The sequence below is a fragment of the Rhyacophila brunnea genome, unplaced genomic scaffold (assembly GCF_057557595.1).
Source record: "Rhyacophila brunnea isolate RB1 unplaced genomic scaffold, BYU_Rbru_1.0 scaffold_6, whole genome shotgun sequence".
NCBI lineage: Eukaryota > Metazoa > Arthropoda > Insecta > Trichoptera > Rhyacophilidae > Rhyacophila > Rhyacophila brunnea.
In genome coordinates, this window is record NW_028233276.1 from 31,461,420 (window position 1) to 31,486,625 (window position 25,206).

General features: G+C 33.1%; 1 protein-coding gene across 1 annotated transcript in view; it reads left to right on the plus strand.

Annotated features, from left to right (window-relative positions):
- The first annotated feature begins 1,211 nt into the window (after window positions 1–1,211).
- unc79 (UNC-79 domain-containing protein) overlaps window positions 1,212–25,206 on the plus strand; it is a 73,688-nt gene continuing 49,693 nt past the window's right edge. Inside the window, exons 1-15 of the mRNA XM_085957004.1 lie at window positions 1,212–1,449; window positions 5,335–5,454; window positions 6,071–6,232; window positions 6,599–6,769; window positions 7,194–7,286; window positions 7,538–7,723; window positions 8,239–8,471; window positions 9,793–10,007; window positions 10,725–10,978; window positions 11,506–11,695; window positions 13,441–13,693; window positions 13,939–14,098; window positions 15,178–15,323; window positions 15,690–15,926; window positions 18,606–18,800. Coding sequence (XP_085813130.1) covers window positions 1,395–1,449; window positions 5,335–5,454; window positions 6,071–6,232; window positions 6,599–6,769; window positions 7,194–7,286; window positions 7,538–7,723; window positions 8,239–8,471; window positions 9,793–10,007; window positions 10,725–10,978; window positions 11,506–11,695; window positions 13,441–13,693; window positions 13,939–14,098; window positions 15,178–15,323; window positions 15,690–15,926; window positions 18,606–18,800 — 2,670 coding nt within the window. The 5' untranslated portion in view covers window positions 1,212–1,394. The remainder of the gene's footprint in view (window positions 1,450–5,334; window positions 5,455–6,070; window positions 6,233–6,598; window positions 6,770–7,193; window positions 7,287–7,537; window positions 7,724–8,238; window positions 8,472–9,792; window positions 10,008–10,724; window positions 10,979–11,505; window positions 11,696–13,440; window positions 13,694–13,938; window positions 14,099–15,177; window positions 15,324–15,689; window positions 15,927–18,605; window positions 18,801–25,206) is intronic.

Sequence of the window (25,206 nt, forward strand, 5' to 3'; positions counted from 1 at the left end):
AAGTATCCATCGATAGCAATTAATATAATACGCAAATCTCAGTTCTGCGATGGGAAGAAATTTTATTTCATTACTGGTCATCGGAAAAAAGGTTAAGGATCGCTATTCTATGCCCCTATCTCGCTTTGACTGTGTGTAGTGTTTTGGCCATTTTGGCTTATCAGCCATATCCGGTACGTCATAATAGTTTATCTTTTCGTCACCATTGGCGCTGCATTCTTACGCCATTGGCGCTTGGAAAAAAAGCGCGCAATTTGAATGAAAAATTTACGTGAATTAATTCAATTCATGATTTCTGTTAACTTTATGAACTGAGTTTATCAATAATGTGTAGGACAATATTGTTCAAACACATTTATAGTTATGTTTTTAATTTTACTTATTATTTTGTTGAACCGTACTAATTCTGCGAAATATACATAATAAAGAAGCCGTATATTTCAGTCTGCTCACCGACGAAGTATAAATTTAATGCAGCATGAAATTGTTTCAATTTCAACAGATTCAGCCTGGTAGTTTAAAAACCCAATTTATTTAAGGATGTAGGTACCATATATTTTTCATTTCCTAATGTGTTTGAGATTGGAAGCGCAGCCTAAGTATAATAATATTATGTAAGTTCCATGAAACTTGCTTGTTTCTACATAATATTATACTTACAATATATTCGTAATATTTACAGTGAATTCGTTGATGACAGCTGTTGTATATTGCAAATTTAATATTAAAGGTGCATATATTATGTACATAACACTATTATTCGATCTTGTCTATGGAGATTATTTTGAATTTTAAGAAGCGCATTGTGAATAAAATTTCAAACGAAAGGAAAAATAGATCGCAGTTGAAAATTAGTTGCAAGTAGATTGTAAAAAAAAACAAAAAATATTTACAGTTGTGAAAGATTTAAATATCGTCGCATGACTTCGACAAATAATCCTAAAATGTTGGATAGTCAAATTATCAAAATAAAACTATTTGTGGACTGCGAACTATGATTTTATCACAAAATTATTGATTTCCACATGCCAATAAAACTAAATTACCACAGGCAGAGAAAGAATAGCCACAACAGTTATATTTTAATATCGAAAGCAACAGGTTGCCAAAACACATGGAAGTTATTGATTTTTCAATCGGGGCAGTCTATTTCGCTGTCGGGTCCATCCCCGCGGATGCTGTTGACGAAAACAGTTGTGGGTAAACGCATAGCGGGTGAGATACTCCACCCAAATAGTTATCGACTTTTCGTGTTATATTATGAACGTACATGACATTTACGGCTAGTTTGAAAAACACCATCCAGAGCTGTGTTTGTCGTTGAGTGGGCGGGTGGCTGGAAAACACGGTTTATTTTTACTTTCAGTGCCCGTTGCCGGCAGGCTGTTATATAAATGCAGGGAAGTTTCAAGATTCAGCTCATTAACATGGGCACCAGGGCCGCCGCATGTAAGCCTCAATCGTTATTATCTTCTTCATAAATACCTTATACTATTTAAACATCGAAATAAATCTCAATTGGATAGTGACATTTTGTGTTTAGACATTTCCTGTATATTTTCTCAATTTCCGTGCTGCTGTGATAAACAATTACGAACGTTCATTATTTTGATACTTATCATGGTAGATTAAAAGTAAACCATCAATAAATTTTTATTTTGATGTTTTTATAATTCTAAATTTAATTCATGTGTTATAATCAAAATTACAATCGATCATTTTTAAAATACTTACATTAAAAATACGGCGATACATAATTAATACGCGTCATTTAAAAGTTATAATTTTACAGAATCGTTCTAAATGATAATAATTGATTGTAAAAGTGTAAAATAAAAAATAATATCGTATAAGGTAGTGACCTAGTAACACACGTATCATAAATGTAAGCAATTGAATGTGATATTATTATGGGATTCATGGTACATAAAAAAATAATAAATACAAGAAAACAGTGTTGACAAAAACAAAAAACAAAAGCAACAATAAATATCAAATTTTGATTTAATGAAAACCTGTTTCGTATAATAATATATTATAGTATGTAGCTATTTCGATTTTTATACCAGGGTTCGTCATTGATTTTTCTTCGGGTAGAAATTTTTCACAACTAAGTATACCTATACATGTTTAAATTTAGTGTGCAACAAGTATTACTAGTACAAATATTAGGTATAATTGAACAATTTGTGTAAATTATGGTGAGTCGAGATCAGTGATTACCTACGTTGTATTGTTCTGAATTTTTTCTCAAACAGGTATATCTAATACCTATATATGATCATTTATATCTTAGAACGCCATAGGTACATATTTAAATCGTTTTGTTTATCCACTTCAAATATAATAATATAATCGATGATGTATCTACAAATTATTCTATATCAAAGATGTTGCACATAGAAGATGAAGTTTTAATCTTTTGTGGCTCGTTATCAAAATCGCTAAAGCAAGTTCCAATTTGTAACAAGTGCCATTTTACTATACAGTACGATGAGTTCTGTTATTCTTCTCTTTCCAGAGTTTGTATGAAAATTAGGAGGTCATTTTTTTGCTTCATTTTCATATATTTAGGCTCTATTTCTATATAAAAAGGTTGTGTCTCTGATAAAATTTATAATAATATTATTCCGATATGTTAACACGGTTTGGTAATATATTAGAATAAAGGAAAGCAGTGACGCAGTCAATCGTTTCAAATGGCGTACATTTTCTTCTTAACTTAATAGGTAGGTAGGTCTCGCAATCTTTTCTTCTCGAAAAATATAATTAATAACTGTACCTACCTATCTAGCTGCTACAAATAATATCTATTATATTATCATCAAATTCGATGATTGTGTCTGGATAATATGCCTACGTATGAAGATAGTGTAATTGCGCCTTATTTTTATTGAGATTGGGTTGGACCTCAGTTGGACCCTCGTGATTGCCAAACCAAAAACCAAAGATATTGTTTTTTAATGTGTAGGTATTATTTCCACTCTATATATTATATAAGCTCATATACAACGTTTATGAATAGTCGAAGTACCCAATTAAACTTCTCTATTTATTTTATATTAGCGATACACAACCTTTAATCAATAGAGCTAATTTATCAATTTTATAATATTTCGTGGGCCGTACCGGGAGCAAGTATCGCGGTAGCTAATTATATTCATATGAAACGCTTATAGACATATTGTTATTTTAAATGTCAAATAATATGATCATACATAATATTATTTTGTATCTATCAGTAAATAGTGACATCGCTGACACTGGATGATAGACTGTCTTTTGTCGACAAGAAAGATTTTAAATTTCTTTAGAAGCAAGAAATCAGATCTGTTCGAAATAGATTTTGCTGGTGTATCCACCAGTAATATGCAATACGTTTAGTGCATAGATAAGATAACAGATTATTAGGATCACGGATATAGCGAGATTTCGGATGTAACGAGTAAAAATTAGTTCACATTTTAGCTTATAATTTTCTCCATACATTTATTCACTTTTATAACGAGCTCCTTATCGGATATACCAAGCCAAAATATCGTCAAAAAAAAATCTTAAAACTGTCGATTGTTTACACATTTCGACCCTAAGCAATAAAATCCGACTGGACAGGATGCCGCCGGGGTCGGATTACGTTTACGACACTAGTTAAGTGTCTAAGTACATACCTACCTAATTGGTTGTGTTGCCGACAATATTGAAAAAGTATCCACGCATATGGTTGAAATTCCATGTAAAAAATCCAAGGTTTGTAAAGTCGGTAGGTACCTACCAGCGTTCATTACAATAAACAACTTCTTTTGTAGTTTATGAATGCCATGCATGCTTGATTTCGGGAAAAATTCTAATTATTGTATATTTTTGTTTGAATTGCGACTTTTTGTCTAATGTGACCGCTCATTTAAAAATACCTATTCTCTGATATAACGAGCAAATTCAGTCGGTCCCACCTTCCTCGTAATATCCAAGTTCGACTGTATAATATATACCTATATGTTTAGTGTGATGTCATGGCTTACTCCATTTGACAATTTAGCGAGGAGTGACACAATTCCATTATATCGTCCAATCATTACAAATATCTACCTGTATCAATCGTAATATAATGTTATAGTACAACAAACTACAATTAAGTGCATATAGATAATAAAATTATTAACGAATCAAAGCGTTTTACCATCTTTCACTGAAAACATAATTTAAGCAGAATGGTGTCGCATAAGGGAACTCAGAAATAATGGGAACTGAAATACCTAACGGGTAAGGAATAGCAGGTTACCGATCTTGAGTAAGGAAGAATCCGGGATAAACTTAAACATGTGTCAAGAATACGTCATAAGTCGAATACTGACAACTGCTCTCGGTTTATGCATTGACGCTCATTTAATATTGGTGTATTACATACACTATTGCACGTGCATAATGCGTGTTTAATTTTCGTAGGACACTCACCGGTACTGTTCGGTTATACCGGAGGCAGCGGAAAACGCATTTTGAAAATAGCCGATAAACTGGATTATTTGTTAGGTTAACCTAAACAAACCTAACCTAACCTAACCTAACCTAACCTAACCTAACCCAACCTAACCGAACCTAAACTAACCCAAACTAACAAATAATCCAGTTTATCGGCTTTTTTCAAAATGCGTTTTCCGCTGCCTCCGGTATAACCGAACAGTACCCACTCACCCATTCAAAACCCTGCATCAAAATGTAGCGTAGTGAATATAGCCTATCGGAATTATATTTATTATCTGTTCTGTCTGTCGGATTCTTCTGGAAGTGAAGACGACTTATTTAGGTGTTGGTCGTCTTTATTTTCAAATGACACTAACACCGTGCCAAAATGATTTCGTCTCGGCAGCAATGCCACAAGAATCTGTCTTACCTCTACCTAAAGTAATTATTAGGGTTGGTACATATGTTTTTTCCGCATATTTAGTTTGTGTGTCACAATAAACGGCATGGAGGGCCACCAATTGTGTCATTATTGAAACTAAGTAGTACCTACGTAGGTAGCTAGATATTTGGACGTTTGTTATCTTTTTCTATGTTGACTATAGTAGAAAAGGGTGAAAATTATAGTATTTCGGAAAAAAACTATAGTACAGAACATTTTTTGTCTCGAATCTTCAAAATTATAATATTTTTGGCATATTTGCGTAAAATTATAGTACGGTTGGCAACACTGACTCGTATGAGCCTGATTTTTATAGTGGGGGATACTAACTTAGATTTAAGTACGTCACTGCTTTGGTGGTAGTAGGCAGGTACCATGAGAACAATATTTATTTTTGGTTGGTAGGTACCAATGAATATGTTTTTGTTTTTTAGTTACGGCAAAGATCCGGAGTCTCCATGACTGCCAACTTAGACTTCTACATGGCATCCAGCCATTACCATCAGGGATTGATATTGGCAACACTGTCAAATACTTTTCTCAAACACTCCTGAGTAAGTCCCCTACCAATTATTAATAAAATTGTTTAATAAAAATAGTAATTTTGGCCAAACTGTGCGGAATTCAAATAAATATGTATTAAAATTCATTAAAAATGGGAAAGTATCAATTTATTTTATTTTTCCTAGAAGCTATTTAGATAGAATGCCTATGCATCCTGAAACCATTAGCTAATAAAAAAGTTAATAAATAATTATGTTATTGCAATTAGGTATTGCTTGAGTGTATGTATATATATTCGGTGAGTTTATCTTAAAGGCGCAGGAAGCACCCACTTTTAAAAAATGTAGACGGGCCCAGAGCCTCTGAAAATTCAAATGACTACATTATTTGTTTCCTAGGCTCTCCAAGTGTCATTAATCTTATTCTGTAGGTACATATAAATAGAAAGTGTCAGTGCTGGATCATCCAGGATAGAAAAAGTTTGTAGAAGATGCCAAGACTCACTCAGAGTTGTAGTGCCATAAAAATGATGATGATGATTTCATTTATCCAAATAGTGATAAGTCCACGATTGAATAATTGTCATAAACAATGTTATTGTGTGTCGAGTGTAAATGGTTGGTTTTAACAGTACCTAGGTATAAAAATTATTTTGGCAATTTACAGCTGTTCTCAAAGATGTTCCAAGCTCTCCACTGGAAATGCTGAGGAATCCTGAGAATGATCAAGCCAGGATGAATCTGTATCCTAATCTGGACTACAAAGGCCTTTTCAATGCCATTTCGCAGTTAGTTGACGTTGCATCCTTAGTACAATATGGAGTGCACGGTGAGCTGCCCAAATAACAAATACCTATCAGATCTGGAAAGGTTGAAATGATATTTTGCCAGATTATACGATTTTTTTATAGTTAGGTACCTAACTGAAATTTCAGGAAATAAGTTTTCTGTGAAAGCAGCCAAGGACAAGATGTGAGAATTTGGCAAACAGCAGGAAAAATCGGCAGCCATGTTGGTTTTACCAAACAATCATTATATCTTTCAAACTTGGTGCGATGGACAGAAATATTGTCATTTTTATTAATTTTAATTGTATTCAAAATTGGTTTCCTAAAATATTTAAAAAAAAAAATCATAATGGATAAGGCTTGTAACAAACAAAAGGTAATATTATTATAATATGTATATTTTCCAGCATTTGGGCAATCAATACTTCAATGCCTGGGATGTTTACTACCATTCTTGGAATACGACATGATTGACAATCTACCATATTTAGCAGCATCATGCGTGGGAGTAATGCCAGTTTCTCTCCACCAAGAGATCATCAACCTCCTCTGCTTCTACATTCTACCATTCACAATAAGTGAGAACTTATGAGTTATTCTAATATTTTAATTTATTTTATTATGTTTATTTAACCTACAGAAATAAATATCATGTTATAATAGTTATTGGCCAATGTACCATAAGAACTATTATAAACAGTATAAGCAAACAAAATGCAATAAAATAAATGTATAAGTAAACAGGGATATAAGATGTCTTTAATTTAACCCATTGGATGAGCCAACAAAAATGAAATGATCTATATCTAATGGGTAGGTACTATCAAATAAGTCGACTACACGATACAGTGTTATGAATATTCTATCTTGAAGATTGCAGAATCATTAGTGATGTCGCTGGGAACATAAAAATAAACGGTAATTGTTGATATAGATGGATTGTAAATGAAACCTTGAAAACGTAGAGATTAATAATGATGATGTTGATTTTGTTTCTTGCAGCTCGCCATTATGACGGTGAAGAAGATGAAAGTCAGGCTTCCCAATCCGTAGCGGCAGTTATCATGATGGTATTCCAGTATTCGAATAATCCAGGTTAATTATTTTTATACTCTTCAATAAAAGCTATTGTTTACAACCCTCTTAAAGGTAAAATTACTCTTCTGTCATGAATAAATGAAGCATTCATGTTAAATATTAAAGATTGTTATAAACAAAATAAGTACTTACATACTAATATTAATTAACATCTTTCCATTAGAACATAAATATAGATATAGAAGTAATTTTGAATGAATTAATAGAAGACAATTTTATCACATAGCGGTTTATGTACCTAATTCCAGCTCACCATTGCCAGTTGCTGGAATGTTTGATGACAATGAAGCAAACGGTGGTGAAGGACGTGTTATGCGTAATTGCGTACGGGACGGCGGGTGCCAGAGCATCGGCTGCCAAGCTTCTCTTTTACCACTGGCCCGCATTTAACGCCAGTCTCTTTGACCGAAAAGTGCTCCTCTGTAAATTTTCAAGTGAGTAGGCTTCTCATTAATATTAGACATCTACCTGTCCGGGGATGTTTTCGTTGAGTGACTTTATTTTGAAGCTGATGTAAACTGTTAAAAAGTGCTATGTTTTAACAGCCGCTCCCTTGGCTGTGTTAATTTTTAAGAGATAGACAGTTTTGAAAGTTTAAGTAACAATAATTATAATACCTCAATACAAACATTATGATTAACTACTGTCGATAGCCACTGATAGCTGCCTTGTGTAAAGAGTAGACCCACTGATAGTGGTATTGTATTGGAAGAAAAATATCGATGCCAAAGTATTTAACCTCCTGTTTTTAACCATTTTTCCTGTCAAAAAGTATTTTTAACTTCTTCACCGCGGAGCATTTAATTACTATTTAATTACCACATTTAAATAATATGCTAATTATATCTAATGGCCATCTAATGACGACACAACAGCTGTGCCATCAGCGCTGTAAGGATTTTGAAAAATGAACATGTCACGTCATACAGTTTTAACATTGACATTTCAGATGATCTCATGCCGTTTGTATGCCAACGTGACATGTGTCCGAACGCCGGCAACGCAGAAGCAGCCAAAGTTTGCTACGATCACTGTATCAGTGTGACTTTTGCATCTGACTCTCCACCCCCTTTATACCTTTGCATTGAATGTGCGAATGAAATTCATAGAGAGCATCCTAACCAGAGATTCTTCGATATACTTCATCCGATGCAGCAAGTTTCAATGGTTTGCGAAAACAAGGTTTGCAATAATTGATTCACTTTTATTTTGTTATAAAGAGTATTTTCATTTATTAAAGTATTTATGGATAGTATTTTCACTTATGTGGTTATAAACGATGCTTAACAAACTCTTCTATTTTAATACAGTTTTTTTGGGCTTCCAGCATCATAAGCGTCAATTACATTGAGCTTTTTTACGAGCTGTTTATTGGCGAATTTAAAAGCGGGCGGTTCAGCTACTGCGATTTGATGATTACACACAAAACTTTCCATTCGCTGATAAGCCACAAGCCAGCGAGCGATTTTGACGGAACGTAGTTCGTTTTTTTACCGGGAGGTCGCTACGCTCCATAACAATGTTTCCATTAAACGTCAAAAAGGTAAATTTCAAAATGAGTAGTTCGTTTTTCCACCACCATCGCTCTACTGCGCAGACGCAGTAAGCCCACACGCCGGCGTGTAGTGTGAAAAGTTGACCGGCTTTCAACTTTTCTCGGTGGAGTGTTTACAACCTGCTTATTAGCTTATTCGATGATTACACTGGGCGAATTTACAGGCAGATTATAAATTTGCCAATAATCAGCTCGTAAAAAAGCTCAATGTAATTGACGCTTTAGCAATATAAAATCTCATTGGTTGATATCCACGCCATACTAATCAGTCGACACCTTATTGGCTGCATGCAGGCTAATAGCAATTAGCCTACCAACGAACGGCCTTTAATGCTTCACGAACTGTCAGAAATTGTGTATGCATCTATGTGAATTTAGCTAAAGCCTATCCTGTATGGTTTTTCCCCTAAAAATGTAGTGGGAAAACTGTGTTTTCATGCATTTTAATAAGTAGGTACCATTTTATTTTCTTAAAAATAATTACAATTAATAATCATAAATGTTTAGACAGTCAGGTCAAAGCCAAAATTTTTGTTATTTTATTTTTGATGTTGTAACAGGTATTTAACAGTATGTAACAGATTCTTATTTTAAAAATATGTAAATAAATTTAAGAATCACTGTAAGATGGAGCAGTGTTTCGATTTCTCCTTTTGGTTTTTTGTGTCTATTGCTGAATGATTGTTCCATAGACAAAAATTAAAATATTTAGGTTCAATATTTTTGACAGAAAACTAGATATAGTCAGAGGGGCACCGTATGAGAAAAAATGATGCAAATTGTTGATGTAAATACAGCCCGCGATAGCAACCGTAACAATAATCATATTTGCCCTGCCTCATTACTGCACACTAAAAATCGTATCTAAGCATGTTTAAGGTAAAATAATTGTTCCACTATAGACTTATAGTATGTTTCCCTTACACTTAATATGTATAATTTTAACAGAACTGCCGAGCAAGCGACAAGTCTGCATTTTCTATCTGCTTCTCAAACGAATGCGCCAGTTATAATGGCAATCATCCCATCCGGTACTGTCAGCAGTGCCATGCCAACCGCCACAACAGTCGAAGAGGCGGAGACCACGTCGTCCACAGAAGTCTGCCACCCGCTTGGCAAATGGACAGTGAGATGCAAACCTACTTGGTCGAGGCCGTCGTCAGGTGATTGATAACTCATACCTACTTCTTCTTCTTAGCATCACATTCCTTGAAGAAAGTTGGAGTTCATGATGACACAGCAACTCTGATCAAAGATGGTACGAAGATGATTCAATCAGGATGTCTTCCTTCCATACATCACTTTCAGAACGTATCTGGACTGTATTCCTGGATGAAGAGCTCTCTAGAACTTCCTCTAGCATTTTTCATCAACATTATTTACACTCTATAATTTAGAATCACATAACTAGAAAAAATTATGTCATTATTATTATTAACTTGGTAAAAATTGGGAAACTCGAGTCGAGACAAATATTAAATTTTTACCCTGAATACAGTGGGCGTAAAATGGCAAAAAAATAATTAGTCACTGCAGTTTCGATGCGATTATGGGGAAATTTATTACTTTTTAACATAGCGCTGTGAAATTCAAACTATTGCATCCCATCACTTCGAATTTTTCGTTTATTGATAATTGTCATTACTCTATGAAATTTTTGGAACCGAACATACAGCAATCACATTATATTCTTATTTAGCACTACACCACTGAATATTATCTAATACATGCTTACACACAGATAATCAGATAAACCTTTCACAAATCATTTCTTTGACCACAGACAAGAGGTTCATGATCAGGAATTTTGTTTTTTATATGAAAAAATATTTTGTGTCTTTGGGTTGTAATGTCATACCAATGTTATGGTATTGTTTCAGTCTTCTGAAAGAAGCCAAGCCATTAAACATGGAAGCAGGAGCCAAGGATGTGAGCGATTCTCCAAAACCAGTCATATCTATCAATCTGCCGACAGACAACATCTCTGTTGAAGAGAGACAGCTGCTGGGACGATATGGAGTATGGCTTCTGGTCGGGCTATGCACTCCCAACCAGGATACTCCCGTTGAAATATTGGGAAGACTTATTTCTATGCTGTTTCATTGGTTCCATGTTACAGCATACTCCTATGATGGTTAGTTATCGTTTCATAATAAAATTTATGACTGGGCATATGTCAAAAGAATTGTTTTAACAATTTTGGAGCAAATAGGCACAAATCACCCGATAATAAATTCTATTGTGATGTCACCACATGCTATTTTAATGACATATAGGAATGGTAAAATATACCTTATAACGCTGCGCATGGGCATCCAAATACGTTCGGACCTCTCACAGAGCATCACCAAGGTGGACCCCACCACATAGCGCAGCAATGTGTCTTGCTTGACCTCTGAAAGCAGCTACTGTGTTCAGTTTCCCTATCAGAGTAAAGCAAGTTGGTCATTGAGCTAGGTAGATGATTAGACTTGCCGTATGACTTATACTATACTTACCAGTCTTGTATAAATTATTATTGTCAACTTTGATAAACCATATAAACATTGATCACAATCCACGACTTCTCAATATAAATAAGGAACAGGCGAATAAATCTACTCCGCATCCGTTATAACATATGCTGATACTTATACATATTGTGCCAATATTATTTTTCAGGTCAAACAGAGAGCACAATTGAGAAACTGAAAACAGAACATGTTTGTGTTTGGCTGGAGGATATTTGCAAAACGCATTACAAAGTTTTGGTTTCCTGTCTTCTTCCGCACCCTCCCGAATACGCAAGAGTCGGCGGACATTGGGACACCTTAGCATCAAGAACATCACATCTCAAAGATGGCCTCAATAGGTATAGCTTAAAATATCTATTCAAATTGATTATGCATTGTTAGTACTACATTATTATCAAAGACACATAATTTGAAAACACTGAGAAATATATAACCACTAATACGACACCCAGCAGGATTCAAACCTGAACCACCCATGTGTTCTGACCACTAAGCTATATTATATTGTATCCTATCGAATTGCGATGAAGTTAAATAATGTTTTTACATTACTCTTTGATGCGCTTTCTAAATTGCGTTACCTATGGCAATCGGCTTTTGTATTTTAAATCAAAGTATTATATGTGTCAGGATCACTCAAAATATTTGTTATAATGTACTTGCACATGCTAATAAAATACCTCGTTTACACGTGCATGGATTTATTATTGACAGTACATATTATTACCATCGCTATAACATAAAAATGTACGTGTAAACATGTGTTATCATGCAAGTTGCAAGATTGCACGCATAAATCAAAAAAGTTTGAAAGCTTCTGAATTTTCACACGACAGTTGGATTTGTTCGATATCTGCCCCTGCGCAGTAGAACGATAGTGGTAAACCTGCCGTTAATAAAACAAACTACAATGCGCAGAGACTCATTTTGAGGGTAACCGATTTTCACTACCTGTCAAATAGTACTATAAAATGACAACATCGCGTGTCACTTACTCTTAAAGAATGAGATTGGCGAGACAATCAGCACTTTTACGTGTAAACAGTTATTATCGCGATCGTTTAAAATACACACTATTGCTGCAAGTAAATCCATGCACGTGTACAGGCGGTATAATGTTTATTGAATTATCAAAGATGTCGAATAAAATATTATTCTACAGAGACAGAGCATAATATGAAAGTGTAGCTGCAAGTAATTTTTCATTGCGAATCCGTTTGTAATATTTTTACAAACGTAAAACAAGATTTTTATACAATTTTCCATTGTTATTTAAAATATTTAGGCAAGCAATGGAGTGTTTGCCTTAATTGTATTATGAATAAAAAATACTTACGTAGTTGAGCAAGGAATCAGATTAGATGTTTTATGAAGCCGTTTCTAGAGGTCAGGGTTACGTTTCGACTTATAGCTACTAAATGATTATTTTACACCGGGAGAAGCCCGCCTGTAACAGGGGTGTATTAGTTGCCTACAGATATTTTTGCTCATTTATTTAAGTAAAGGCCTTCGTCCGGTATGTGAAAATCACATATTGGGCGGAGGTGTAATTAAGATAAATTTAATTTAATTTAAAAAGTGTAAATGATGATGGATGAAAGAGATAATTTTATTTTAAGACTAAATATAAGTATTCAAATATAATAAATTTTGCCGCGCATTGCGCAATGGTGAAATCCTCGCGCGCCGGCGCCAGGGTCAGGCTCGTGGTTCGCCGAATCAAAGATCATGCGATCAGATTTGGCCAATCACGAGTCCCTTTTACTAGTCGGCGTGGGTACGGGAAATTTAAAAAGAAAAAAAAGAAAGTTAGTCAGCGTCCCTTTGGACATGTACGGACCTACGAAACTCATTGTAAAAACAAAATATATAAACCTGCAAAGAAAATTTAAAATATAAGATAATACCAAGTTACGCACGAGACAGACGTGGTTTCATTTAATTTCTCCTCAATTTAAAATATCTTTTTTTTGTGTATCTGGGGTTCGATGGACACCTGAGCTAGCCGCTGGAACCCCGGACATCTCACAACTTTTTATTATTCGAATCGGCAGTTTTTTTTTTAAAAACTTGCCTTTTTTAGGTTGTTCTGTCTAGTTCCATACGAGATAATATCCACTGACATTTGGGACTACATCATGCCACATTGGATGGAAGCCATCACGAATGATGTACCAGAAAAGGAACTCCCTGAGTTGAAAATAATTCTGAGCAAGATATTGGATCCTGATATGAGCCCTTTAGGATTTGATGTCAAGAAGATGTACCATTTCGTGGCGATTAGATTCGAAAAAACCACTGCAAGGGTACAGTTGCAAGCCTTGCATTGGCTCCAAGTAAGACATTAAAACTTCCTATTTCTTTCACCTGAAGTGCCATCTCTAGGCTGTGTCCTCCTTTAACAGACGTATATGCCCTAACATTTTAGTTTCAAATTGTATGTAAATTCATTACCTGCTGTATTTTATTATTTATCTTCTCAGCAATTGGAGACATTTCCTGGATGCTGTCAAAATCAACGTTGTAGTGTCGATAATAACACCTAGTATTTAATATTGACACCTTTACTCTCAAATTACAGATTCTTTCCATGCTGGAAATATCTATTCCATTGTCGCAGTTGTTTGATATGTTCGGTGATGGAGTACGCATGATGAAAATGGGAAGCATGGACGAGAAGGCAAAACCCACAAAACATTCATCCAAAAACGGAACCGACATCAAAAGAGGGGGCTCTATTTGTAAGAAATAATGTTTTTAACTTATTTTAGTTAAGAATTTTTTTGTCAAGGCAGTGAATAAACTCAAGATTTAAGCACCCACGCATTGTGTAGAGCGAGCGGCTGGTTAAAAAATGCATGTTATTTCAATTCTTATTTGATCCAGTGTGAGGACCCATTGGTCATTCGCTCAACCATTCCTTGAATAACTATTTGTTAATACAATCTCCTCTCCGTTGTGGCTTCATATGCTCCGATTAGGATTCAATATGGTACCTATGTACTACCTTATGAATCCATCATTTATTATTAAAAAATTAAAAACGGTAATTGACGTATTAGTCACACTCTTCTCATCATGAAATGTCAAGCTTAATTTCAAATTAGTATTCAGAACCATAAATATATTTACAAACTGGAAATCAATCAAATTAAACGGTAATTATAGAAAATTGAATTTTTCTTGATTTGAAATTATTCTTGTCATGATGTGATATTTCATGATGCTGTGTACCATGCGATTAGCCTATTTGATAGCGTCATACATGTATAACTTTATAATGTTTGTGGACATTTTAAATAAGTTAAATTCATAATTGTCTTTATTATTTTAATTATAATATTTATATAAAAACATATTCTCTTCTTCTGTCATGTTTTATATTGCTTGTTACATTTATGATTTTATATTGTATTTTATTATGTATTATGGCATATTGACAAATAACTGTAATATTATCATAATACTCTTTAAAAATAACCCTTAGGATATGCCCTTTCGTCATTCCAAACTACATACTTTTATCAAAAGTGCACATAATACCTAGTAATGAGTAAAAAATAATAATAATTTACAAAAGAATATTTTGGAATCAAAATCTTATCTGAAATTAAGTGAAATTGATATTACGAAAGAGTAAATGAGTTTAAAACCAATTGCCTGAATAGTAAAGTTATTGTATGGGTGACCACCCGAGCTATATTTCGTGACTTATTTTGGAAAGAGTGTTTGGTGGGTTGTGCAGCAGTTCATACCACTCCAAATGTACAAGGGAAAATTCAATAAATTAACCGTGCATGAATGTAAATGAACATTGTAGCACCTGTGGTGGAAGACGAGTCGAATACATCGGGTTTGTCAGACAACGAAGCTCCCACGTCCAGACAGAACACCACCGAATTTGAAACGGACGGAGAACATAACCTCTCATGCTGCATTCTGATGCTGGACGTGCTCTTGAAGCAGGTGAATTCATCAATTCAAATTTTAGAGCATTTTTACATTCATAACAAAATGATGTTATTTCTTTTTTACAGGCTAATAGCCAATTACAAATTTCAATTGAAAGTTTTACCAAATTATTTAACAAAACAATGTGAAGCTAAAATTTAGTCTATAGGTAATCTATGATTCTCAAAGAAAAAAAGAGTAATTCGAAAAAATCACCACAAGGATTTTATACTATTTGATGGCATAAATGCCATAAATTATATTATAAATATTATGACCTTCGTCATTCTGTAAAAGGTTTTAACACTATTTCCTTTGGGTATATTTTGTATTTAAAATCATGTTTTGAGTAATCATGATATTAATGGCATTGTTTTCCAGATGGAGCTGCAGTGTGTAGACGGCGGCGGGGGTGGTGGCGGCGCAGGAGGGTGGGTATCTCGGGCGGCGACGCGCTTGCTGGGGCGCACTCTGGGGGCGCTGCGCGGTGGAGCGGGGGCGGGTTGCCGCTGCCCCGCGGCCGACTGCTCAGCGTGCGAGGCCGCCGTCATGTGGCACCAGCTGGCCGTCAAGGTGGTCCGCATGATGGCGCCGGATACTCCGGCCCGCCCGCCGGACGTGAGTACATCTTACCGCTTTCATTTTCATCACTCGCGTTGCTAGCTGTATTCGGAAAATCCAAAAACATTCCACTCTCAAGCCTGGTGCAGACCGACGTACGTCCTCACAACCAATTTATACAATTTATTGTAAACTTTCATCCCTACACAAAAGCCCGTGTACACTCATCTGTTTGAAACTGCAACCAAACCTGCCCCGCAAACATTGCTATCAAATTAAATGTAGTTTGAACACTTCGCTTTGATGAAAACGACACTTCATGATACAATGCGTTGCTACTTCCGGTGAAACAGTACGTTTTAGAATACATGGGCACTATAAAAATATTTTAAATGTTTGTAAACAGTTTTTATACATTTGTTTATTCATTTGTGGGCAGATATATGTAGGTCTCTACTAGGCTTTATATTCAAATTTAAGAATGTTATCCACATGCCGAGTCAGCTAATTTATCACATAGTTCTGAAATTGAGCTGACAAATTGAAACAGCTATGAAAACAATTTCAGGACATTTTAGTTAAGCTCTGTCCGGTATCGAAAATCTATCCTAGCTGAGACGTGTCGTGATAAAAAATGACAGCTAGTGAAGGGACTCCGCGTTGATGCTTATTAAAAATGACCGTAACATGTTTTGTTAGATTTTTTCAAATGAATCTGCATGTCTCGGAAGGATAAGCTGATGTTTTTTATTACTGAAGGTACATGTGGACTGATCTGTGATTCTCTATGTCTGCATGTTCATAATCGCATTATCAGGGTTTATGATGCTACCCCGTTGGCATGTATATGTGCAGTCGGAAATCTCTCGAATCCTCTTAAAGTCGATCTAATTTTACTAACATATTATTCGTATATTCTTCACGACACACAATATTATCAGTCATTCGGATATCGAATCCGATGAAATACCGACGCGGTTCGAATGGATTGAATAATATGTTTTTAATCTTCAGTAGGTACATGATAAATTGACTTGAAAATAGATACTTTTAGATATTTATCAAACCTATATTTTAGTTATTATTAACACAGTAGTCCAATATTGAATATTGCCAAAGTCAATAATTAATGTCTCCTTTTATAAGGACAATTCAATAAATGCTTAACAATTTTGATAACATTAAAAAACTGCCAATGAACAACTATTAACTTGACAGAATATGACTAATCTGGTCTGTTTGTTTATTATCTTTATAAATTAATATGTTTAATGGTTAACAAAGTCATATTAATCTGACAGTATAATCAATATAATATAAAATAATTAAGAATTTATATAACTGATTTTTACATTTAAAATTATATTGTTCCTCAATGCTATCTTTGTCTTGGAATATTTTGATATACTACATATTAACCTAAATTTTATTAAGCCTTAGGTAAAACATTATAATATACATTATGTAAAAGCATTGAGACTTTATTGTATGAGCTATATTAATATATATTTTACATATTTTGTAAAATTGATGTTAATCTTGGAAACTACATTAATAATATTATTACCTAACACTTATTCCAACTCATCTTGCACTGTTTACAACTTTTATTTAGAAATGTGCAACCTGTTCTTTTTCATTATTTTCTTCTTTAACAATAAAATACTGCATCAATAGCTTACAACAATCCGAAAAATAAATTAAAAGTTGTCAACAATCAAAGCGAGAATGACTCTCAGAACGGTAGCAAATACAAGATAAATGATATTATATGACTTCGATCTCAATCTAAAATTATGATAAACATTTATAGATAATCAATATTATCACAAACTACAATAATTGAGCCTCCCTCCAAAAAGTAGTGATATCCAAAAATCTTTATTTTGAAATAATAGCATTTAAACATGACATTTCAAGTTCTAAAATGTGGCACTTGCTGCGTATCAACACTCTTAGAGCCGTTTCACACGGGATATCTGTGTCCAGTCACTGGTGTGTCCAGCGGCTGCATTTACATATAAATGAATGGGCGCGTTCAGACGGAGACACACAAGTGTCGCGTTCATTTATATGTAAATGCGGCATCTCGACACACTGGTGGCTGGATACAGGTGTCCAGTGTGAAACGGCTCTTACACTTCCAGTGTCATCTGTTGTCAAGATTGATTAACGACTATTTGAATTGATTTACTGAAAACTATAAAAAACTATAACCTATAATACTCTTTTCCCGGAGAAAGGCTCAATTAATATTGATAATTGGTAGGTTTAAGAATTACAAATTATTTAATTAAATTTGCTTTTGTATGGAATTGTAATAGGGTGAGAATTTTTTTTGTACACCGATTTAAAAAAAAAATTGTTACGAATTCAAATCAATTAAAAAAAAATATCATTTCAATGATTAGTTTTGGATTTTTAAAGTTGAATAAAATCAGTAAGTTATCAAGCTCTTGCACAACCTGTCCACCACAGACACTGTGTTACATATACCTGTATATTAATTAGCTTTCAACTTAGTCAATGAGATTTTGACCAATTTTAGACCTTTTATTGGTCTATTTTGTATATTTTGTTACAGATGATTATTACAACTGTCGTTTGGTGGAAAAATTGTAATACATTATGCAGTGTGTAGTTGTTTGATATTATTTATCTTGTACGGGCGCCGAGGTGTGAGTCAACCGATGTGTGTTTGAATGTGCGTTGTGTGTTGCGTCGGCGGGCGTCCAGCCTCCGATGGAAGAGGCAGCGTCGGAAGGAAGTCACTCCCGCAAGAGTCCTCCGGAGGGGGGCGCGGGGGCGGGTGCGGGGGGCGGCTGGAGAGGGGGGGGCGGTCTGACGGGCGAGGGGCTGCTCAACATGCCGCTGCCTCTGCCCATTCCCGAGATCCACTCCGTTGGCGGTGTGCTCGTTCACATGCCACACGTACGTTCTGTACATACTCCCTTAAGTATTTAGACGGTAAAATTGTCATTCGGCATACCGCAGAGTTAGACGCTTGTTTAATTTGTTTTGTTTTTATTTCATCACCCCGTGCCAATAATTACTGTTATCTGCATTTGGATAAATGTTTCATTTTAAATATGCAATAATAAGATTTACACCAACTAACGAAGCCTCAATTATCCGTGACAACTCATAACTGGACAGCTGATCGCACGGACAATTACTCATGCCAACTTGTTACAAACTTAAATACAACATTCGTCAAATACCTTCAATCGACGGTATAATTAATCATTTTGAAAGAATAATTATTATTGTTTATTGACTGCTCTGTTTTATTACTTATAATAATATAGATTAGAGGGTTTCTTTTATTATTTTCAATAATTCGTACAGCTAATAAAATGAGTTGCACTGGTAAATTTTCCTTTTTATATATTCCTTAATAATGCAGCAACCACAAAGTGGACAAAAAATGTTAAGAAAATTTTGCATTCACTTAAAATTTAATACTCTTTTTCATCGGCCATCAATAATAATTGTCCGGGCGATCAATTATCTCTGAACTGTGTCAATTGGGACCCACAGGTGATAGGGTTTCTTTAACTTTTCTTTATGACGTTGTGACATCGAGCACCGGGTATTAAATTTAGCTTTACTTTGATATTGAGAATGGTACCTATGATATGTGATGTAGATATTGGGTGTTAAAAAATAAACCCTGAAAACAATACCTACAGAGTACCAACTACTGCATTTAAAACTCTAAAGTAACTAAAGTTATATTTGCATTCATAAAAGATTATAATATTTTAATAATTAGTAGCCAGATAGATATAATAACTATTTAATTCTGTTTTAGAATTGATTATGTATACCTGAAAGGCTAGTTTATTAAATTACACATCGACGAAAGGCAGGATTTATTTCGTCACCTCAATACTACAACTAGATAACTCTGATTTGGTCATTGTTGGGAAAATGAAATTGAAACTTTATCTGATTATCACAAATCTAGGCTATAATTATTATTTATAATAAAAATGGAAAGTTGTGCTTGTCTAATTGGGAACAATTAAATAATGTTCAATTACATGAAAAAATATTGTATATATATTATTTTATTTATTTAATGCATTTCGAGGGTATACTGACAGAACGCGTTATTTCAGTTTTTGCTGTTTTTCTGTTTTAAATGCCAAAATGTATACAATTTTACGCTCTACATCCTGGTAAAATGCACAAAGGCATAGGATATAATGGTGAGAAAATAGAAACATTATTAAATCATATTGTTATTTTTTTATTCTGATAGAAAGCACGATAATGACCTAATTCGTTCTGCGTATACAAAATACAGGACTTGTAACATGTCGTAGATTGTGTTTGCCATAAAGGTTAGTCTTTATAATGTAGAAAAAATGTTTTTAAATCATAAAAAAATCTACGTGGGAGAACGCTTTGAAAAAAAAATTAAAGTCCTTTTTGCGATTATCTCAGAACAGAACAGAGTTAATGCTTTCTGTCAGTATACCCTCGATTTATAGTTTTAAAGTTATCTAATATTTTCAAACACAAAATTAATACAGTTAATAATAACTTCTGTTAAAAGTACAAAGTTTTATCATTTTGTAGAGAAGGAAATGTAGAATCATATTCAACAGTTATCTCAAAAACAGTGAAAATCAAGTTATCTAGTTATAGTATTGAGGTGACGATTTATAATTATTAATAAAATGACAGGATAATGTTTTGAACCAGATATGAGGTAGATAAAAAAGAAATAATTTTTAGGGCAATAATATAATTTCAAACGTCTATGCATTACAGACTTAGATGGTAGGTATGAATACATGAACAATATTTGTGGATTCGATTTCGAGAACTCGGCATTGGTTTTCACTATTTTATAATATTAATATTGAATGCTTAGGCTTCAGCTGATTGTGGATTTTTTAAAATGACTGTTTTTTTCTACATTTTAAAGCATCTTTGAAGCTAGACAGTATTAATAAAAAAGTTATAATAAGTAATTTATACCCCCCCGTAGATATTAAATAATATTAAAGTTGAACATAATTAGATATGCACTTATCAGTATTATTACGCTAACAGCACAGTTTTAAAGAGTGTTATACAAACTAGAGATTTGAGTTTTACCTCCCAGACAGTCACATTGGTAGATCTACTAGTACACCAATTATTTTTAAGAATACATTCAACAATAAAGAAAACGAAGACATCTCGGCGTTTCACTAATTTTAATTACATTAGACGCCATCATTACTGAAATGGTAAATGAATAAAAGACAAAACAATCTTGTAATTTATACTGACATACAAGAAAAAAATCGGTGTGTGTACTTATGTACGCGCGTTAGAAGTTATACTTCTTTGGCGTAACAAAACAAAAACAAAACTTGTGATAAACTAGATTCTTTGTCTAGCTCTTAATTATCTTGTTAAATTACACACTCGAGAAAAAGGACCGTTTATTGGAACGCCGTTGGTTTATTTCTATACACTTTAACTTATATTAGGTACTAAAATATTATAATGGTTTCTCCTTGTTTTTATTTTTAAAGTACCAACTGTCACTCTGACAATAGTTTGTTTACGTAAGAAATTGCAAATGGCCGACAATAATAAATTCGCTGCCTAGGCAACGAAACAATTCTAAACTATAATATTATACTGTATAATCGTCACAATTGCAGTATCATACTGTGGTATAAAGGTAGTGCGTTCGGTTGATAACCGAACAATCGGTGGTTCGAACCCAATCGAGTGCGTTTTATTTCGTGTGAAAAAATAAGTTAAGTATGTGTTACATGTCACATGCCAAAAATATACTCTGATCTGATTTCCCAAACGTGTCAAAAGAAGTATAACTTCAAAAATGATTAGTACATATTGATAATAGAAACACGCTGCATTAAGAAGAATTTATTTATTGATTTGCTTGCTTTCACGTCATAATATCTGTGGATATTTACAAAATCTACCAACATTTTTATCCATAAACAATAATTATTAAAATATACATACATGCTCTGGTTGTCTGAATATTCTGTATTCAAAGGTAATTAATTCATTAATAACTATATTGGGTTATTTAGACACAAGCCAAATATCATACCTAACCTAACATTGGTAAAAATGGATATTTATTTCAATTGGTATTGGTACATCACCTCCAAGCTACGATTATGTTATACTGTTTGGTATATGAAATTAAAGTGTAGCCAGGTACATACATCATCTTTTGCATAAATTATAAAGCAGTTGCAAAGGGTGGAGGTAGGCTGTTAAGATTCGACATAAATAGTGCATGTCAAAATTTGTTAGTCATACTTATTTGATTTCATTAGGTAAATTAAGAATACAATTTGCACATTGAGCTGGTTAGTTTTTAAAATTCAATTAAACCCTACCTAAACTAAACCATAATAGCTTAGGTATGTTATGGGCGATTCGACAAAAATGGTGCACACTTTTTTTAGTCATATTTAAGTCATATTTATTTGTCTTGTCGAATTAAGAATATAATATAATAATATTACAGATGGTGTTGGTTAGATTTTTAAAATTCATTAAGCTCCGCCTAACCAAATCATAATCAATAAAAAATATTCTTATGTTTATAAAATATCTAAAATTATGTATGGTTTAATAGCATAATTTTAGATATTTTATAAATAAAACATTATTTTTTGACTATCATCTACTATGTCTTGGATTATACAGGTTTAATTGAATTTTAAAAACTAACAAACTCTATCTACACAGTATAGATCAATGAAAACAAATACGTTTGACTGACAAAGTTTAGTGTGAAGTATTTATGTTGGATCTTAACAGCCTATCTCCACCCTTCACCACTATTATATAGTATATCATTATAAAAACATGCAAATTTGTTTTATTTTGCTTGAGTCTTCTATAATATAAGTAGGGTATCTGATATAATATGATGGTTTTTAGTTTAGGGATAGAGGGGAGCAGTACAAAGAAAACAATATGACCTTTCAAAAATCAACAAAATATAAATTGATTTTTTTCAGAGATTATAAAAAGAATATTATACTTAGTGAAATCGAGAAGGGATTTAAAAATGTAACATAATTTAGACGGGGGAGAAAAGGTTTTGTGATGTTGATGGATATTGAAAAAAGCCAAAAATCATGTGACATCATTTATGTACTTTTTAAAAAACTCTGAAAGTGGAATACTTAGTGAGTTTTTTAAGGATCTTCATAATGTAGTGTTCTTACGATAGACACAAGCTGTTGGTCCCATTCTCTAGATCTAGAAAGATGATACATTTTACCAATTGAAACATCATCAAACACTTTCAAAATCAATAAGTGTGAATTTAACATCTTAATAGTGTGTAAGGAAAACAATATTGTTTATTGTGACACAATATGGGAAACACTCAAATCTAACGGGGAAAGTTATAGGTACATAGTAAAGGATAGACATTGCGAATAAATTTAAAGTATCCACATATTTCATTTATATATTAATTATTCTCAATTATAATCCATTTTTGTTTAATTTTATAATACATTGCTACATAGATAGGTATACATACATTGTCCAGTGCTCAGTCATGACAAAGCATTTCTTTTATGAATTCTATGTTTTTCTTTACTGAAATTTTAATTTCTTTAGTCCAGTTATTAATTACTATCACAATTTTAATATCATTACTATCATTTTGCACACATATTTTTACTTGATCTATTTTCAGAATGCTGAACTCACAAGAGCATACATACTATTTCCTAAATAAACAAGTTAAATTAAAAAAAAAATACATTGATAAATAAAAACTTTAAATAGTTGTAAATAAAAATCTTTTTAAAATTAATAAATGACATAAATTTCAATCTGAATTATTACAAAAGATGAGTCAAATATTAAAATAACATGATATTATTTCTCATTGAAAGATTGAGTCGATCGGGTGATCAAATAATATTATTGTACGTTCTCATGAAATTGAAATGAAATTATTGTAGTACTTTTATCTTGCACTTTGCATCAGCAAGAGGTTTTTGCATTTGCCACGATATCATTATTTGAATAATGTTATTATGGATTATTTTATCATTTGATAAATCTGAAGGTGAGCCGAGACTACTCACATAATATTAAGCATTTCAAATCTTTCCATTAAAAATAAACACCACCTATACAACAATCGATCGAATTCAAACTTTTAATGAGTGAAAAATATGTCATAATAAAAAAAAATTAAATAAAATTTCCATAAAAGCATGAATTTTTGAAAAGTTAGGTGTGCTTTTTAATTGATTGACTCTGTGTGTCACTATGACTAATATATTTATGCTGTACTATTTCTTATCCATTTTCTATGCAATTTGACTTAGTTACTTCCTTGGCAATGGATGGAGTCTATCCTGAATCGTTAATCGTAATGTTGTTTTGATATATTCTATTTCATGCTTCCACAGATACTTCACGTATGTCTGTAATATGTTATATGTATGAATAGATTAGAATGTTTCCATTTACCCTTTTTAAGTGTTGAGTGTTTTATTAGTTGTACTGAGTCTCTAAATCTGTGATGTTATTTGTAATGATTTTGAATGAATTTTTGAGGCATGCGGCTAACGTTTATTTTTAATATCCCTTAAAAAAGCTTGTTTCGTTCACAGATTTTGAGAATTTTAAAAAATCACTTGATTTATGATATAAATAGCTAAAATAATCAGTAGACATTAACAATTATCTAATTAGGTATCATTGCAGGTATTGAACACTCGACTACAAAAATCATAAACCATAAACACAAATGAATATATTATCAGATATATATATTATTTTATATATTTCGCAGCATTCAAACTATTTTCGTTGGGTAACTTTGACAATTCCTATTATTTTGCAATGATAACATATTATTATTATTATAATATACTTAAAGAGTTTGGCTTGTTAATAATTATTGTTATGTAACATTGTACAAATATATCTATCATATACTTACCTAGTTTTTGCTGATTAATACAATACAATTATTATTACCATGCCCGAGTATTTTTTGGCAAATATTGTTAATCAACTTTGCTGGAAGCACCACATAATTCACAACTACACTGTCCTCATGATAATCTCAAACATAGTCGCTATTAGTCGAGTATTAACTTTACTATTCCAACCCAGTGTCTTGACATATTTGGGTCCTGAATGCAGCATGCTCAAAGTAGGATACTAAATTATTATCTATCGGCTTGCAGATCGAAAAACGTCTAATACACTCTCTCAGATGATTTAGCTATAAAAATTTCTTCAATACTAAATCATCATCCTCTAAAGTCTAAAGCTATGTGTTCGACACCCGTGTCCAACAAAT